Below are 15,799 nucleotides of genomic sequence, written 5' to 3'. Positions count from 1 at the left end.
CATTGTGTTTTACTTTCTTTCTTTTGATATTGAAGTACTGTAATATTACTGGGACACTAAAACGAAGAAAGGAGGAGACAGAGAGAGAGAGAGAGGGAGAGGAGAGGAGAGGAGAGGAGAGGAGAGGAGAGGAGAGAGGAGAGAGGAGAGGGGAAGGGAGGAGAGGAGAGGAGAGGAGGAAGAAGAAATTATTGAAAACCTGGGAAGCTCCTTTCTCTGTAGCTATGGGACTATTACCTCACCAAGTCTCAGTTTCTCCATATAAAATATGAAGAAGTATTTAAAAGATTAAATGAACTTACATGAATAAAGTATTATACAGTCCTATACATCATGACAAATAGTAACCACTTTCTTTGATGCCCAAGAAACAAATTAAAAAAATAATTCACAGATACTGTGGGAAGAAGTCCAATTTCAACATATAATCAGAGGCAATGAATAACTCAGTAGGAATAAACTGTCCAGTACAGCAGCACCCACACAGATCTTGAGGAGCACACAGAAATGGCAGACATGTTCTTCAGTGGGTTTGGTCAGGGGAGTCATCAGAAAAAGGATCCAGAGTCAGACAGATACTAATTTGTATTCTGAATTCACTTCCTGACCCTGAGGATATTGCTTAATGTCTCGATTCACTTCCTCCCCAATGTTTAATGGAGACGCTAATGGCATGTACCTTGTCGGGTAGTTAGAAGGATTAAGTAAGACAATACAAATCCCTATTTGAACCAACACATTTTTAAGTAAGAAATGATCTTTCTATACTGTTCAGTAAAACAGCAATGGCTCAAAGACCATAAAGCTAAATAATTATATTAAAGATAATAATTTCCCACTCAGCCAATGCAGATTTTATTCCAAAAGGAATATAAATTATCATTACTGTTCTCAAAGTTATAATTTGTTAATAAACAAATTTTGGTCATTGGATCAAAACAAACCCATGATTGGTGTGCTTCTCATATAGCAGCAATTACTCACTGGCTTTTCTTACCAATTCCATGTCTGCCTCAGAATCTTAAATATGGGTTCAGCTTAATGAATCATTTGACAAGCAGTCAATAAAGCAGAACTAAATGATTTTCAGGTGGTTCACTTGACCAAGATAGTTTGAAATGTCTAGTATTGATAGAACATCTAAGTCTATACTTTGAGACACAGTCTCAGCATGGTGGTTGAAAAAGATGTTATACAAAAACAAAAACAACATCCCTATACGTCCTCATTGTGCAAATGAATCCTGACTGGGCACAAATAACCCAGGGTGAGTTAATCTAAGTTTTTATTTTTGTATATAAAATTGGGATAAGAGAGAATAGGTTCGCCTTAGCATAGTGCCTACTATATGGAGAACAATCATTTAAAAGTGATTTATACAAAAGTTCAGGTAACACTAATTGAAAAAACTCAGAGCAATTAGGCTTGTAGGAAATATTTCCATCTATAACATTAGGATAGGCTTACATACTTTGCCCCTCTTCTCTCTCTCTCTCTCTCTCTCTCTATATATATATATATATATATATATATATATATATATATTAATATATATATTCAGTTAGATGCTCTTATCTTCCATTATAAAATATATTTAGCCAAGACAAAACTTTTGTACAAAAGAGACATTATAAGTAGGCAGGATTTTGAAAAAACATATCATATTTTTAGAAAGCAAGCACAGGCATGAAATGCACTTCAAAACTGTGGTAACAGTGAAGATGCAAGTATGTTTGCTTGGCACAGACTCACAGTGCACGTGTGTCAGATGACTGTAATCTCACTGTTATCCCCGCAATTGACTGATCCATTTGTTATACTGTGTGAATAGGTATCCAAAGAAAATCTAAAATTTTTGGAGAATATTAACTTATTTAAAAATTCATCTGTCACATTAATTTTGGTCTTCGGTATTTTATTACGAAAAATAAGAAAAATATATAGTGATATAGAAAATAATGATAATAAATTCAACAACACATAATAATTTATCAAGGGATAATTCTCAAATATTTAAATAATATACTTCAAGAAGAAGAAACATTTCTTAGTTTTTATTTGATGTTTTTCTAGGGGTGCAAAACAAAAAACCATAACAAGAAAGTTTATTATACTGTTGTATTTTATTCTTTAATATTTTAAATAAAATTAAGAATTTTAAGTTTATTTTATTATATATGTTATCATATGAAATAGAGAAGATTTTTAAAATGATTCAAAAAGTCTATACCCTCTAAACAATGAAAAAACATTGTGTGATTAATACATATAATTTCTATTCATTAGTATTGGCTGGCTAAATGTAACTTTAGGACTTCTACTTTTAGTCAGTGTAAATGTTAACCAACTTCAAACAACTCTACTTAAGTACTAATGTTTTGGCTTTGGACAATATAATACAGTAAAAATCCTCGTTCTTTGGTTGCACATCTTTGCACACATGTATAGTTGTATGCACCCTTATATGAGCTTCTTTTAGCTAATACTTTTCATTTGCTCTATGCATTCCAGAAAAAATGAAACTTCATTTGGCTTACATTTTCAGTACCCTAACAAGTTCACAAGAGAGGAAAGCCTTCCACGACTACACTTACAGACAAAGGAATATATGAGCGGAAAACTCTTTCAAGAGTTCATTTACGCTCTGGTTTATTTTGCAATGGAATTTAACTATTTTTTGACAACAGAAAAACATGAAAGTTAAAGATGTGAAAGGCTGAAGTGAAATCAAACAGAAATGTAAATGTCACTAACCCAAAGCATGCACTGCTCCTCTGTGCTTGTTGCAGCTCTTGCTTGTTTTAACTACAGGAACAGCATTTTCTTTGAACTGCAGCTCACAAAAATATTCAAGAATTTTTGTCATTTCTTCTGTAACCGTATCCAGGTAAGTTTCATTAATGAACTGCACCAGTGATGATGGAGCTAAAATTTCACATAGTACATTAAAATCCTCTTTTATCATTGAATATAACATGAGCATTGTACTTTGGTATCCACACACAATTCTTTCTAAATCTGACTCTCTGTCGCACGAAGGAAAGGAGTCTTGCAGAAATGTATCCAGCAGTCTCTTCTGGATGCTTTGGTACTTGACAAGCACTTCTGATTCTGAGTAGAGCAAGAGGAATTGCTTCAGACACTGATTTTTCAGTTCAATTTTTTGCTGTGAATTGTTTATCTCGTTATATCTTTCTAACCTGTTTACTAAGAATCGTCGAAGATGTAATCTTACATCATCCCAAACAGACTTTACATCCACAGAGGAGAAATCTTCAACAGAATGTATGGAAGTCCTGGAGAGGTGACAGAAGGTTGTCCCACCCAGAGAAGACAGGAATGAGATGCTGCTTTGACAGGAGAGGTCCCAGAGTAAATCCAGAATCATTTCTTCATGGTTTTCTTCATTATTCAATAAATCTTTCTGATAAAAGTAAATTACAATATTGAAATGTGATTAAATCTAAGAATAACAAAATAATTTCTACACATAACTTTATAATTGATTAAAATTTAGAATGAATATCCTATACTCCTCGAGATCTTTTTGTCTTGCACTTGTGATTTAATCAATACTGACAGCAAACAGTGGTTTAATTTCTGTAGACAGAAGTCAGCTGTAACGTCCAGCTGATTAGCTATCTGCTCAGTTACATTGCTGCACATGTGCCTTTTGGCCCCACATTTCCCTCTATCAAGAGCTATAGGAAAGCTGAAGCTGAAACATTTCTAAATACAGACCTGTAGAATAACACCAATTAAAACGAGTTCCTAAGACAAAATAAATTCAAGATCTTGTCCTAATTAATTCCTGGAAGATATTTTTTTTTATTCCTGAGTGAATATACTTACTATAAATCCACCCAATGTAATCTTTAAGATAATTCTAGAAATGAAATAATTAAATATAGTAGATTTCTGGGGGTTCCTAACGGCTACTATCCTGAGAAATAAAATTAATACACTTGGAGATTTCAACTTTCATTTAAATTCGTAGCTGAGAATCATATAAAGAAATATTTAACTTTAATACTTAACCTGAAAATATTTCTGTTCACTCCAAAGAAATAACTAACTCAAAATAGGATAAAGAAAATTTCAGAAAAGCTCTCCAAAAGGTGACAGGGAATTACTCCTTTAGTCTTTTATGTTGGTAGAATACAATAGTAGTACAATTAGGAATAATGAAGGAACAAAAAAATTACTTTCTTCTTGGACTCTGAATTGCACACACATTCTCCATACACGATGACTTTCCTAATTATATCCATTTCCAGACAATGCTGAAATTAGTTCATATTCTCTAAGTAGAAACAAGCTGATTAGAAAAGAAATGGAAGCAAGGCTCAAGTGGCATAAAAATTAGTTTGGCTTTGAAATTACTTATTGGTGAAAATACCAAAAGTATTATGTGTAATTCAGAACTGAACAGCTAGAAAAATTGCTGGAATGGGGTCGCATTCATCTAAGTACTGCAATGCACATTATCATGCAAATATTATAGCAAATATATATTGTATATATTGTATTATATGAATAACTTTTTCCATATATTCTCTGGTTTACTCATAATGAAAACTCTGTGACACTGATACCTGACTTCTGGATAAAGAGAATAACGACATCGACATGGTACAAAGAGAATTACTTTTCAAACATCATATGAGTATTTGAGTGAGGGATAGGACCTAGCATATGCTTGGTTTCATCCTCTCTGTTTCTCATCTCTTGTACTATCTAGTTCTTTAAATTTTTCTAGAAAGAAAATGTTCTCAGAGAGTTCAGACCCAGCAACAGTAAGGTAATTGGATGTATCAGTTGTGTTATATTAGCATCTTAGCTGTATATTTCTCTAAACTAGCTAATAGGTGTAAATATTGGATCAATCAAAAAATAATAGACTACTGAGTTTTAAAACACTTGTTTTAGATGAATACTTAAACTTTGAAAATAACCTCAGTACAAGTATCATATTAAGAAACAGTTTCTTCCCTTCCAGTCAGTGCCAACTCCGGGTAACCTTGAGCACGAACTCAGCACAGTCCCAGGGTCCGCAGAGGACTCTCCACGTGATCTTAGGATCACTAGTGAGTGGAAAACAACATTGGCTACAAACTAATCGCACCCGGCCTGTGCCAGCAGCAGGGAAGCAGAAAACCCTCCTGGCCAGGTGCTGAAGTCCCTTCCGGTCAGCACCGGATCTAAGTCCCCTGGGTGCGAATTCAGTGGACATTCTCACAGTCCCAAGAGGATCTCGATGCAATCTTAGGATCACTGGTGAGAGGAACACAACATCAATTCCAAACCAATTGTGACAGGACTGTGACAACAGGAGCAAGGACACAAGAGCCCTGCCTGACCAGGAACTGGGGTTAATTCTGATTGGTGCTGGTATACCTTGGTTTCGAACACACCAGACAGTACCACGGTCCCCAGAGGAGACACCACTTCCAGACTCTATAACATGCCCAGGATCTTAGGATTCCAGGATCTCAGGATAACAGGAGCTTGGTCACACCAGGATCTCAGGGTCTCAGAGAAAGCTAGACTACAAAGAATTCTGACACACACACAGAATCTCAGGTTCATGGGAGCCCAGAATCACAGGATCACAGAGAAAGCTGGATTCTGAGGAGTCCTGAATTAACCAGGATTATAAGAAGGACAGGCTCAAAACAGATATATTGAGGGCAGCAAGCACTTGAGATAATCAGATGGCAGGAGGCAAGCATAAGGACAGAGCAACAAAATCTGAGGTTACTTGGCATCATCAGAAACAAACTCTCCCACCATAGCAAGTCCTGGATACACCATCACACCGGAAAAGCAAGATATGGATCTAAAGTCATGTCTCATGATGATGACGGAGGACATTAAAAAGGAAATAAATAAATCCCTTAAAGAAATACAGGAAAACATAGGTAAATAGCTGGAAAGCCCTTAAAGAGGAAACACAAAAATCCCTTAAAGAGTTACAGGAAAACACTACCAAATAGGTGAAAGAATTGAACAAAAGCATCAAGGTTCTAAAAATGGAAGTAGAAACAATAAAGAAATCACAAAGGGAGACAACTCTGGAGATAGAAACCCTAGGGAAAAAAATCAGGAACCATAGATGGAAGCATCAGCAACAGAATACAGGAGATGGAAGAGAGAATCTCAGGTGTAGAAGATTCCATAGAAAACATTGACACAACAATCAAAGAAAATGCAAAATGCAAAAACATCCTAACTCTAAACGTCCAGAAAATACAGGACACAATGAGAAGATCAAAACTATGGATAATAAGAGTAGATGAGAAAGAAGACTTTCAAATTACAAGGCCAGTAAATATCTTCAACAAAATTATAGAAGAAAACTTCCCTAACCTAAAGAAAGAGATGCCCATGAACATACAAGAAGCTTTCAGAACTCCAAATAGACTGGACCAGAAAAGAAATTTCTCCCAACATTTAATAATTAAAACAACAAGTGTACTAAATAAGGATAAAATATTAAAAGCAATAAGGGAAAAAGGTCAAGTAATACACACAGGCAGAGCTATCAAAATTACACCAGACTTATCACCAGAGACAATGAAAGTCAGAAGATCCTGAACAGATGTTATACAGATCCAAAGAGAACACAAATGCCAGCCCAGGCTACTATACCAAGCAAAACTCTCAATTACCATAGATGGAGAAACAAAAGTATTCCATGACAAACCAAATTCACAAAATATCTTTGCACGAATATAGCCCTTCAAAGGATAATACAAGGAAAACTCCAACACAAGGAGGGAAATGACACCCTAAAAAAAGAAGAAAGTAATCCTTCAACACACCTAAAAGAAGATAGCCTCAAGAACAGAATCCCAACTCTAACAACAAAAATAACAGGAAGTAATAATGACTTTTCCTTAATATATCTTAATATCTATGGACTCAATTCCCCAACAAAAAGACATAGACTAACAGACTGGCTACATGAACAGGACCCAATATTTTGCTGCATACAGGAAACCCACCTCAGGGAAAAAGGCAGATACTACCTCAGAGTAAAAGGATGGAAGACAATTTTCCAAGCAAATGGTCCCAGAAAACAAGCTGGAGTAGCCATTCAACTATCGAGTAAAATCAACTTTCAACCAGAAGTTATCAAAAAAGACAAGGAGGGACACTTCATACCCATCAAAGGAAAAATGTTCCAAGATGAACTGTCAATTCTGAACATCTATGCTCCAAATGCAAGGGCAGCCACATTCATTAANGAAACTTTAGTAAAACCCAAAGCACACATTGCACCTCACACAATAATAGTGGAAGACTTCAACACCCCACTCTCATCAATGGACAGATCGTGGAAACAGAAACTGAACAGAGACAGATTGAAACTAACAGAAATTATGAAACAAATGGATTTAACAGATATCTACAAAACATTTTTATCCTGAAACAAAAGGATATACCTTCTTCTCAGCACCTCATGGTACCTTTTCCAATACTGACAATATAATCAGTCATAAGAGAGGCCTCAACAGATGCAAAAATATTGAAATTATCCCATGCATCCTGTCAGATCACCACGGACTAAGGCTGATCTTCAATAACAACATAAATAATAGAAAGACAACGTTGACATGGAAGCTGAACAACACTCTACTCAATGATAACTTGGTCAAGGAAGAAAGAAAGAAAGAAATTAAAGAATTTTTAGAGCTTAATGAAAATGAAGCCACAAAATACTCAAACTTATGGGACAAATGAAAGCAGTCTTAAGAGGAAGACACATAGCTCTGAATGCAGAAAAAAAAGAAAGAAAGAAAGAAAGAAAGAATGAAAGAATTGTGAAAGAAAAGAAAAGAAAAGAAAAAGAAACTAGAGAGAGAGCACACTAGCAGCTTGATAGAACACCTAAAAGTTCTAGAACAAAAGGAAGCAAATTCACCCAAGAGGAGTAGACAGCAGGAAATAATCAAACGCAGGGCTGAAATCAACCAAGTAGAAACAAAAAGAGCTACACAAATAATCAACCAAACCAGGAGCTGGTTTTTTGAGAAAATCAAAAAGATAGATAAACCCTTAGCCAGACTAACTACAGGGCACAGGGACAGTATCCTAATTAACAAAATCAGAAATGAAAAGGGAGACATAACAACAGAACCTGAGGAAATCCAGAACATTATCAGATCCTACTACAAAAAGCTATACTGAAAATCTGGATGAAATGGACATTTTTTTTTAGAGAGATACAAGATATCAAACTTAGATCAAGATCAGATTAATGATCTAAACATCCCCATAACCCTGAAGAAATAGAAGCAGTCAGTAATAGTTTCCCAACGAAAATAAGCCCAGGGCCAGATGGTTTAGTGCAGAGTTCTATCAGACATTCAAAGAAGATGTAATTCAAATTTCCCTCAAACTATTTCACAAAATAGAAACAGAAGGTACTCTACCCAATTCTTTCTATGAAGCCACAATTACTCTAATACCTAAATCACACAAAGACCAAACAAAGAAAGAGAACTTCAAACCAATTTCCCTTATGGATATCTATGCAAAAATACTCAATAAAATTCTCAGAAACCGAATCCAAGAACACATCAAAATGATCATCCATCATGATCAAGTAGGTTTCATCCCAGGGATGCAGGGATGGTTTATATAGGGAAATCCATCAATGAAATCCACTATACAAACAAAATCAAAAACAAAAACCACATGATCATTTTAGATACTGAGAAAGTATTTGACACAATACAATACCCATCCATGATAAAAGTCTTGGAAAATTCAGGAATTCAAGGCCCATAACTAAACATAATAACAGTAATATACAGCAAACCAGTAGCCAACATCAAACTATATGGAGAGAACCTTGTAGCAATCCAACTAAAACCAGTAACTAGACCAGGCGGCCCACTTTCTCCATATCTATTAAATATAGTACTTGAAATCCTAGCCAGAGCAATTAGACAACAAAATGAGATCAAGTGGATACAAATTGGAAAGGAAAAAGTCAAAATATCATTATTTACAGACAATATGATAGTATATATAAGTGATCCTAAAAATTCCACCAGAGAACTCCTAAAGCTGATAAAAACCTTTAGGGCAGTAGTTGGATTTAAAATTAACTCAAACAAAAAAGGATAAACAGGAGAAAGAAATTAGGGAAAAAACGGCCTTCACAACAGTCACAAATAATATAAAATACCTACATGTGACTCTAACTAAGGAAGTGAAAGATTTGCATGACAAGAATTTCAAGTCTCTGAAGAAAGGAATCGAAGATGATCGCAGAAGATGGAAAGATCTCCCATGCTCATGGACTGGTAGGATTAATATAGTAAAAATGGCTATCATGCCTAAAGCAATCTACATATTCAATACAATCCCCACCAAAATTCCAACTCAATTCTTTACAGAGTTAGAAAGGGCAATTTGCAAATTCATCTGGATTAATAAAAGACTTAGGATAGCAAAAAGTATTCTCAAGAATAAAAGAACGTCCAGTGGAATCACCACTTCTGACCTCAAGCTGTACTACAGAGCAATTGTGATAAAAACTGCATTGTACTGGAACAGGGCAGACAGGTAGATCAAAGGAATAGACTTGAAGACCCAGAAATGAACCCACACACCTATGGTCAGTTGATCTTTGACAAAGGAGCTTAAACCATCCAGGACAAAAAAGACAGCATTTTCAACATATAGTGCTGGCACAACTGGCAGTTATCATGTAGTAGAATGTGAATTGATCCATTCTTAACGCCTTGTTCAAAGCTCAAGTCTAAGAGGATCAAAGAACTCTACATCAAACCAGAGACACCAAAACTTGTAGAGGAGAAAGTGGAGAAAAGCCTTGAAGATATGGGCACAGGGGAACAATTCCTGAACAGAACAGCAATGGCTTGTGCTGTAAGATCAAGAATGGACAAATGGGACCTCATAAAATTGCAAAGCTTCTATGAGGTAAAAGACACTGTCAATAAAACAAAAAGGCCACCAACAGATTGGGAAAGCATTTTTACCAATCCTAAATCTGAAGGGGGGGGTAATATCCAATATATACAAATAACTCAAGAAGCTGTGGATACTTTGTTCCTCCTTAGAATGGGGAACAAAATACCCATGGAGGAAGTTACAGATATAAAGTTTGGAGCTGAGATGGAAGAAAGGACCATGCAGAGATTGCCCCATCTGGGGATCCATCCCACAATCATCCACCGATAGCAGACACTATTGCATATGCCAGCAAGATTTTGCTGACAGGACCCTGATATAGCTGTCTCTCTTGTGAGGCTATGCCAGTGCCTGGCAGATACAGAAGAGGATGCTCACAGTCATATAATGGATGGAACACAGGGCCCCCCAATGGAGGAGCTAGAGAAAGTACCCAAGGAGCTGAAGGGGTCTGCAACTCTAGAGGAGGAACAGCAATATGAATTAACCAGTATCCCCAGAGCTTGTGTCTCTAGTTGCATATGTAGCAGAGGATGGCCTAGTTGGCCATCAATGGGAGGTGAGGCCCTTGGTCTTAGAAGATCATATGCCCTAGTGCAGGGGAAAGTAAGGGCCAGAAAGCAGAATTGGGTGGGTTGGGGTGCATGGCGGGGGGAGGGTATAGGGGGCTTTGGGGATAGCATTTGAAATATAAATGAAGAAAATATCTAATAAAAAAAAATATCGATGGAAGGAGTTGCAGAGGCAAAGTTCGGAGCAGTGCCTCAAGGAATGACCATCCAGAGACTGCCCCACTTGGGGATCCACCCCATAAACAACCACCAAACCCAGTCACTATGGCAGATGCCAAAAAGAGCCTGTTGACAGCCTGATATAGCTGTCTCCTGCAAGGCTCTGCCAGTGCCTGGGAAATACAGAAGTGGATGCTCACAGTCATCCATTGGACTGAGCACAAGGTCACCAATGAAGGAGCCAGAGACATACCCTGCAAGCTGAAGGGGATGGAAGCCCCATAGGAGGAACAACAATATGAACTAACTAGTACCCGCAGAGTTCATTGGAACTATACCACCAATCAAAGAAAACACATGGTGGAACTTGTGGCTATAGCTGCATATGTACCAGATGGCCTAGTCGGTTATCAATAGGAGGAGAGGACCTTGGTCATGTGAAGGCTCTAGGCCCCAGTATAGGGGAATGCCAGGATCAGAAATGGGAATAGGTGGGTTGGGAAGCAGAGGGAGGGAGGAGGGGATAGGGGATTTTCTGAGGGGAAAGTAGGAAAGGGGATAACATCTGAAATGTAAATAAAGAAAATATCTAATTAAAAAAAAAGGTTAAGGCTTTAGGGCATAAGTCTCTCTGCCTTCTTTGTATTACTTCATAAGCATGAAAGAAACAATTGTAACAACAACAACTGGCCAAAACCATTTCATCTGATTTTGTCATCCTAAACCATCTATAACCTCAAGATATTTTCCACATCTGACTTGGTCAATGTTTTTGATGTTAACACAAAAACAGTCCTTTTCTCCCTACTAAATTAAATTAAAACTATAGCCACAGAAATTCTGCTTCTTAAAATTTGTGCTATTTCTATGAGAATCTGTTTTTGTAACCTTGCCACCCCACAGATGAGGATATAATAATAACTATTTTTTGTTGAGCATTAACAAAAAATTTCTGGCAGGTAGGTGTCCAACACGAAAGAACTCCATCAACAGTGTTTTTGTGTACATTTCTGCTTCAACTGAAACCAAACCAAACCAAACAAAACAGGGTAGTACTATACTAGGAATGTAGAGAATAGAACATAAAGCCAGCTAACAGACACAATTAAGAGACTCTTGCTGTTTTTGATATTGAGCACAGAGAAATTTAGTATTGGAGCGGAACATAGCATCTATCAAGTGTGAACTTCTTTAGAGAACTGCAGATCACATCAGTGTGCTCAGTGCAGATCACATCAGTGTGCTTCACATCACAGTGTAAGTCACTCAGGAAATTTAACTTTTATTTCCATACTTCGGTGCTACAAATAATTTTTAAAATATGTCAAAGGATTTGATGGGGGAAGAAAGGAGGTCAACACAAACAACATAAAAACATACCAAAACCCAAAGCTCCTACATAGGACATACTGATGTTACCAACACAATAAATATTCACATAGAGTAACTCATCCAGTTAAGTTCCCTGCTCCCCACTCTACCATAAAACAAGTAATTTTTACCATTGCTTTGAGGAAGTTTATTAAATCTCCATGGGAAATGGATGGTGACTTAGATAAATTATAATTATAACTAGTTAGCCATTTGAAGCAGTCACTTGTTGTTTGCAGCTGCACATCTGGACAGAGCTTGTTTACTTCAGACTGTATTTCTTCAATGCAATGTTCTATACTGCAAAAAAGAAAATAATTATATTTGTAGAACATAAGCAATGCCAACCAATAATATTATAGGTTCTGAAATGTTTATTTATGTGATTGTATATATTCTAAATCTATAACTTCATATAATACTCATGTGCAAGAAAGGAGCAAGAAATGTGTTAATCATTTTAATTCATAGTTGGAACCAGATTTCAAAAATTGTATAGAAATAATGCAATTGGAGAAATATTAACCATCTACATACTTTGAGATGCAATAGAAGATCCCTTGTATTAAAATATTTGTGAGGTGCAGATGTAGTCTATAATGGAACTCTGGATAGCAGATACAAAACAGAGCAAACACTTGTTGACTGAAAATCAGAACCATATATTCTATTCCAAAAGGCAAATGTGACACATGAAAGACTTCAATCAATGGAAAAGTAAAAAGTCAAGAAGCAGTCACAGAGAGCAGGAAATTTATAACATAATATATACAATATTAGTACAGCTAAATATTTCTGTGATATCCATTATTCTAAAGCTAAAATACATTTAAAAATGGACATAAAAAGGCTGGAAGAAAATAAAATAAATATTAATAGTAATGATACATGTGTGGTGATTAGATTAAGTTTAAATCTTATTTTTCTCTAAGTGTTTCTATAGCACACAGATGAGCTACCACAAAGTTTTAAAAAAATTATAATTTCTACATATAATTCTTTGCATTTATTCTTATAAATTTTGTATGGGGTAAAAAGGTGAGTTTAGGCAGAGTGCCATCTGATGCTACATGGATGTGACATATGCCTATCTCATGATAGTGGCATATCTAAAATATGAATGGTTATAGAAACAGATGCCTTTAAAATTGAATTGACCCAAATATGACAGTTGTGTAATTTTCATTTAATACTATCAAGGAAAAATAGGCAAAGACCAAGTTATTGTTTTGAAAGCACAATTCTTATTAATTACAGTTTCCACATAATAGAACTATGTAGGGTTTAGAAGCCAAAGCTCTGTTTCTTAAAACCAATCTTAAAGTCTCTGAATTTATGAGGTATGGCCCATAAAAATACATGGTTAAAGGCAGAGCAAAGATTTTCAGAAGACTTCTGGACATGAGTAAATTTAAATGAAGTCACTTTGAAAAAATAAAATTCTAAAAATCAAGGAGTTCTTTAATGAAAACAAAGAAATTAAAAGAAAAATAATACCTGTCTGGCCACAGCCCCTGACATTCCTGGTGGAATGGTCATACTCATAAATACCAGTTCTAGGTCTTACAAGAGAATGGCATTCATTTTCTTCCTTATCTAAGCATTTCTGTGGACTGAGAACCATGATGCCTGAGGCCTACAATCCATCTCCAGACGCTTCTCAGGCAAGTTTGCATTCTAGCATCCGCACATGCAGTACAGTAAGCCGGGACAGAGTGCAGCAGTATCCTGAATACCCTCAGCTGCTCTGCTTCCATCAGCACTCTCCCCCTCAGCTTAGTTCCAACATCTGAATCTGGGAAGAGGCCAGGAGCTGGTTTTTAAGCAGTGTAAAGCCTTCAGAGCCCTGGATATTTTAATAATTTGTCCAAACACTAATAAAGGGATTAAGCAGTTACATTTCAAAGAACCTCCCTTGGTGCAGAGAGCTTAAGCTGTACTTCCTTTCACTTGGTTTTGCTTTCATTCACCTATGAAATATCTTATCAATCTGTCATTCACAGACCATGCATCTTGTTTTAAAACTCAATTAGCACTGGGCGTGGTGGCGCACGCCTTTAATCCCAGAACTCAGGAGGCAGAGGCAGAAGGATTTCTGAGTTCCAGGCCAGCCTGGTCTACACACTGAGTTCCAGGACAGCCAGGGCTGTACAAGAAACCCTGACTTGAAATAAACAAACAAACAAACAAATAAAAACTCAATTATCTGATTTCATGTCAACTTATTATATAAAAAGCTATTTTCAAGATTTAAGCTGCTAGTCTGATTTGTTAGGTCACATTAATGTATATTTATATTTTGTATAATATAATGTATATTTAATGTAATGTATATTTAATGTATATTTAACCTAAACTAGGTCAAATATACATTAAAAAAAGAATTAACTGTAAACTCTTTAAAGGTAGCATTTTAAAAGACTGTATTTCAAATACTTTCAAGTATGCATAGTAATAGACATGTTCCAATAGATATTAGTTTAAATTTCTTTAATAACACATATTGCTATTTTGAATTAAATATTTTCTAACTACAGATTACTTAAAATTTTCTTTAGTAGTATAGTCTGTTATAATAACATTATCAAGATAATTCAATAGTCATGCAATAAGCACAGTAATTGCTAGGTTTCAAACATTACTAGAAAATTTAAAGAGTCTAAAAAATATTAACTTGGCTCTATAAATAAACGAATATTTTTGTAATATCAATGCCACAGTACGATTAAGTGAAGAATGGGCCATTAATTTAAAGTACAATACCACTTTCCAATAAGAAAATAAATGTAACAAACATGATGCTGATGAGGAGAAACATATGAAAGGACCCAGTATGGCAAAGTTTATGTACTAATTTGAAAGTGTTTCATATAATGCCATATTGTTCTGGGGGATGCAAATCTGGGGACTGGATACATGGAGAAATGTACTAGAAGGTCCCCACACCATTCTCTCGGCTTTCAAACTGGATACCTAGGGAGTATGCATAGCAATACACCATCCATCTTCATATGTTTCAACATTTCATTTTTATCAATTTATATATTATTATGTTGTGTGTGTATGTGCGTGTATACCAGTGCATATGTGTCATAGTACACATGTAAAGGTCAAAGACAATTTTTAGGAATCTGCTTCCACTGTGAGTTTTGTACATAGAAATTAAGTCATCAGAATTAACAAAGGAAAAGCTGTTGCCTGTTGAGTTATTTTATAAAGGCACCTGTTCAACATTTTGTTAATAAATCTGAATCTTATACTTTAATTCCAATGATTTAATTATCCATGTTTTTGATGTATACAAGTGGGTGCATTTCTGAGAGCTGTTCATAAGTAAATTTATGAACCATTTTAATGGTGCAACACCAAAATGCTTTTCAAAATGTTTCTTTCTAATTTATGTGTTATATGTAGGACTACATGACTTTGTACACAAAGTGGGAGTCCGTGGAAGATAGAAGAAGACATCAGATCTCTTGGAACTTGTGACGGTTTATAAATGCTTGGCCGAGGGTGTGGCGCCATTAGGAGGTATGGCCTTATTGGAGTAGGTATGTAGGCATGGGCTTTAAGACTTAGCTGCCGATCTTGGTCAATCCCAACCATTGCATTGTGGCTGACACCATTGCATACCCTAGCAAGATTTTGCTGAAAGGACCCAGATATAGCTGTCTCTTGTGAGACTATGCCAGGGCCTAGCAAACACAGAAGTGGATGGTCACAGTCAGCTATTGAATGGATCACAGGGC

General features: G+C 35.9%; 1 protein-coding gene across 8 annotated transcripts in view; it reads right to left on the bottom strand.

The window, feature by feature from the left end:
- The window catches only part of Kiaa0825 (KIAA0825 ortholog), a 422,676-nt gene that overhangs the window by 355,979 nt on the left and 50,898 nt on the right, over window positions 1-15,799 (bottom strand). For 6 of the 8 annotated variants that reach the window (XM_021180151.2, XM_029468200.1, XM_029468196.1 and 3 more), the window contains 2 exons: window positions 12,182-12,350; window positions 2,755-3,424 (listed from right to left, as the gene is read on the bottom strand). In XM_021180151.2, the coding sequence (XP_021035810.2) occupies window positions 2,755-3,424; window positions 12,182-12,350 (839 nt within the window). Of the gene's footprint in view, window positions 1-2,632; window positions 3,425-12,181; window positions 12,351-15,799 lie in introns of those variants that run through there. The other 2 variants (XM_029468202.1, XM_021180150.2) reach the window with 2 other exon arrangements.

This window comes from Mus caroli, chromosome 13 (assembly GCF_900094665.2).
Source record: "Mus caroli chromosome 13, CAROLI_EIJ_v1.1, whole genome shotgun sequence".
Taxonomy (NCBI): domain Eukaryota; kingdom Metazoa; phylum Chordata; class Mammalia; order Rodentia; family Muridae; genus Mus; species Mus caroli.
The sequence above is the reverse complement of the archived record's forward strand: the minus strand, read 5'-3'. Positions and strand labels throughout refer to the sequence as shown.